The sequence below is a fragment of the Sminthopsis crassicaudata genome, chromosome 6 (genome assembly GCF_048593235.1).
Source record: "Sminthopsis crassicaudata isolate SCR6 chromosome 6, ASM4859323v1, whole genome shotgun sequence".
NCBI lineage: Eukaryota > Metazoa > Chordata > Mammalia > Dasyuromorphia > Dasyuridae > Sminthopsis > Sminthopsis crassicaudata.
Genome location: NC_133622.1, coordinates 239,393,646 through 239,396,516, shown reverse-complemented (window position 1 = coordinate 239,396,516; position 2,871 = coordinate 239,393,646). Strand labels below are relative to the sequence as shown.

At 32.4% G+C, this 2,871-nt stretch overlaps 1 protein-coding gene across 1 annotated transcript; it reads right to left on the bottom strand.

Annotated features, from left to right (window-relative positions):
• Nucleotides 1-222: 222 nt before the first annotated feature.
• Nucleotides 223-1,173, bottom strand: LOC141547433 (olfactory receptor 5L1-like). The gene has a single exon (XM_074275866.1). It carries the CDS (start codon nt 1,171-1,173, stop codon nt 223-225), a length of 951 nt encoding a protein of 316 aa, XP_074131967.1.
• Nucleotides 1,174-2,871: the final 1,698 nt, after the last annotated feature.

Below are 2,871 nucleotides of genomic sequence, written 5' to 3'. Positions count from 1 at the left end.
TTCTAGATCACTGATTTTAATTTGCTCTGTCACAGAGTAAATAAGAATAGAAAGAATTAGAACTGAGACTTTATGAACATAAGTCTGACATTGATTTCTTTTTCTTATTCTTTGAGACATAAAATTCAAGGACCATAACAAAAAGTACCTCACTATGTGATTTCACATGAAAAATCACAGTGGTTAATAGGCTAAAAGAGTCCATTAATATTGATATCATTTTTAATCTCCTCTCCCTCTCCCCAGTTTGGAACCTATCACTTTCCTGAGGGTATCTTTTACATCCTTGTTCCTCAAACTGTAGATGAGAGGGTTTAACATTGGTATCACCACAGTATAAAATACAGTAGCAACTTTGTCTGAATCTGAAATATTTCCAGTTCCTGGTCTGCAATAAATGAAAAGGATTGTGCCATGGAAAACCACAATGGCAGTGAGGTGGGAGGCACAGGTGGAGAAGGCTTTGCGCCGACCCTCAGAAGAGCGGATTCTCAGAATGGTGATGAGGATAAATATGTAAGATATAAGGATGATAATGATGGTGCTTATCTCATTGAAATTGGCCACTATGAAAAGCAGCAGTTCATTGATGGAGACATCAGAGTAAGACAGAGACAGAAGTGGAGGGAGATCACAGAAAAAGTGATTAATGATGTTGGATCTATAAGAAGATATCTTAAGGGCTAAACATATGTGAATCAGAGAGCTAACTGTACCACAGATATATGAGCCACACACCAACTGGATGGAAAGCTTCTGGGACATAGCAATCATGTACAACAGTGGATTACAAATGGCTACAAAGCGATCATAGGCCATCACTGCCAGCAATATGACTTCAGTGACCACACATGTGCAGAACAAATAGAACTGTACAATGCAACCTAGGAAAGAGATGACCTGATCTTCTGTTAATATATTCACCAACCTTTTGGGCACAATGACTATGGAATAGCAGAGGTCAATGAAGGACATGTGACTGAGGAAAAAGTACATAGGAGTATGAAGGCGGGGGCTGATCTTGATCAGGATAATCATTCCAAGATTCCCTAAAACGGTGATGAGAAAAATCACTAGAAATATCAGGAAGAGGAAAATATGGAGTTCTGGATGATCTGAAAATCCTATGAGCGTAAATTCAATAAATTCAGTGCAATTTTTCTCCTCTTCCATTATTTCATTCTGTTCAAGATTGAATAAAGATGAAAAAAGTCTTCTTTCACATGGTTCAAGCATAATTATTAACTGTATCCTAGAAAAACATTAGAACAAGGTTACAGGAGACATTATATGGCTATATATATATATATATATATATATATATATATGTATATATATATATATATATATATATATATACACACATATATATATACATATATACATATACACATATATATATACACATATATATATATTATCTTTTTGCCTATACATTAAATATAATCAAATTTATATACATTATGCAGAGATATTATTCAGATCAAACAGAACTCATGAAAATGGATATGTACAGTTCAATATATCATATAGATAAAGACATCAAGAAGAGAAGCAACATAGTGAACATGCATACTTCCTAAATTCATACACTTCAGTATACATTGGTCCAAGCTAGGATCATACATAAAACCTAGCTTATATAGTTTGTGACAACCATTCCCTCAAAACAAAGCAAGAAATGTCTCTGTCTCTGTCTGTGTGTCTGCCTTTGTCTTTCTCTTTTCATTCCTCTCTTCTCTTCCTGTCTCTCTTTCTCTACTTCTCTCTCTTTTTCTCTGTGTATATATGAATATATGTATGGATATACATATATTTGCATAGAAATCTCTCATAAGTAAATTAAATGGTATGTTTTTTTTTTTTCCCCTAGATAAGGCGAGTTGTGTTCAACACATCTTACCTTGTTAGAAAAAGCAAAAACAAAACAAAACAAACAAACAAAAACAAAAAAACAAACAAAAAACCACCTCATACCAATTAACTTACTCATGAGAGATTCCTCATAAATTCAATAAAGTTAAACATGAATGCTTCAATTTTTAAAGAAATTCCCATATCCTTGGAATAAATCTGAGATATAACAGATGGAAATTTGTTTAGTCTGGCATTTACAGTGAGTTCTTTTGTTCAGTAAAAATAATGATGGCAAGCTTCGATGTTGCTTCTCTCCTTCATTCTATATATAAATCCCAGGCTAATACATTTGCATATGTGGATATGTGCACATTTATATTTATGTATATGTCTATATTACTATATATATGCATATTATATATATATATATATAAATGAATAAAATCACTTTTTTTTTTAAACTTACATACACCAACTTGAGATGCTACAGAAAAGAACCCAAAATTGGGAATTGTAGGAGCATAGTTGTAAAAACTCCTTAGAATCCAACTAGTCTAATTCTTCAGGGAAGATATAGGTTCTAATCTTAGCTCCAGAATTTCTCATCAAATGGATGACATGCAAACCCTTTAAGAGATCAGAACCCTGGGTACAACTTGTACCAAAAAGGAGATATTAAAGCTTATCATATCTTATTTCATAGCTTTATTTTGATATTCTATGATAAGAAATAAGTTCTTTAATCTTTCAAGCTTTATAATTATGGGTGGTTATCATTTAGCTCCAATAGACATAAAGAATAATCAGCATGTGCTAGTGATACTTGAAAAGTGGAAAGAATCACTAATACTATAAAAATGAGTTTTCCCTATTCTGGTATATAAATACCATCTGAAAGCAAAACAAGAAAAAGAGGGAGAGATCAAACTATGTGTCCTTATTTCTCTGATTCAAAGAGTATCAGATTGCTATATTTAGAATCAAAAGTGAATTAAGAAGTTAATTTTCCAATTT

Excerpts from the sequence above, each read along its gene's own strand:
- LOC141547433 (XM_074275866.1), bottom strand. The coding sequence starts at position 1,173 with ATGGAAGAGGAGAAAAATTGCACTGAATTTATTGAATTTACGCTCATA.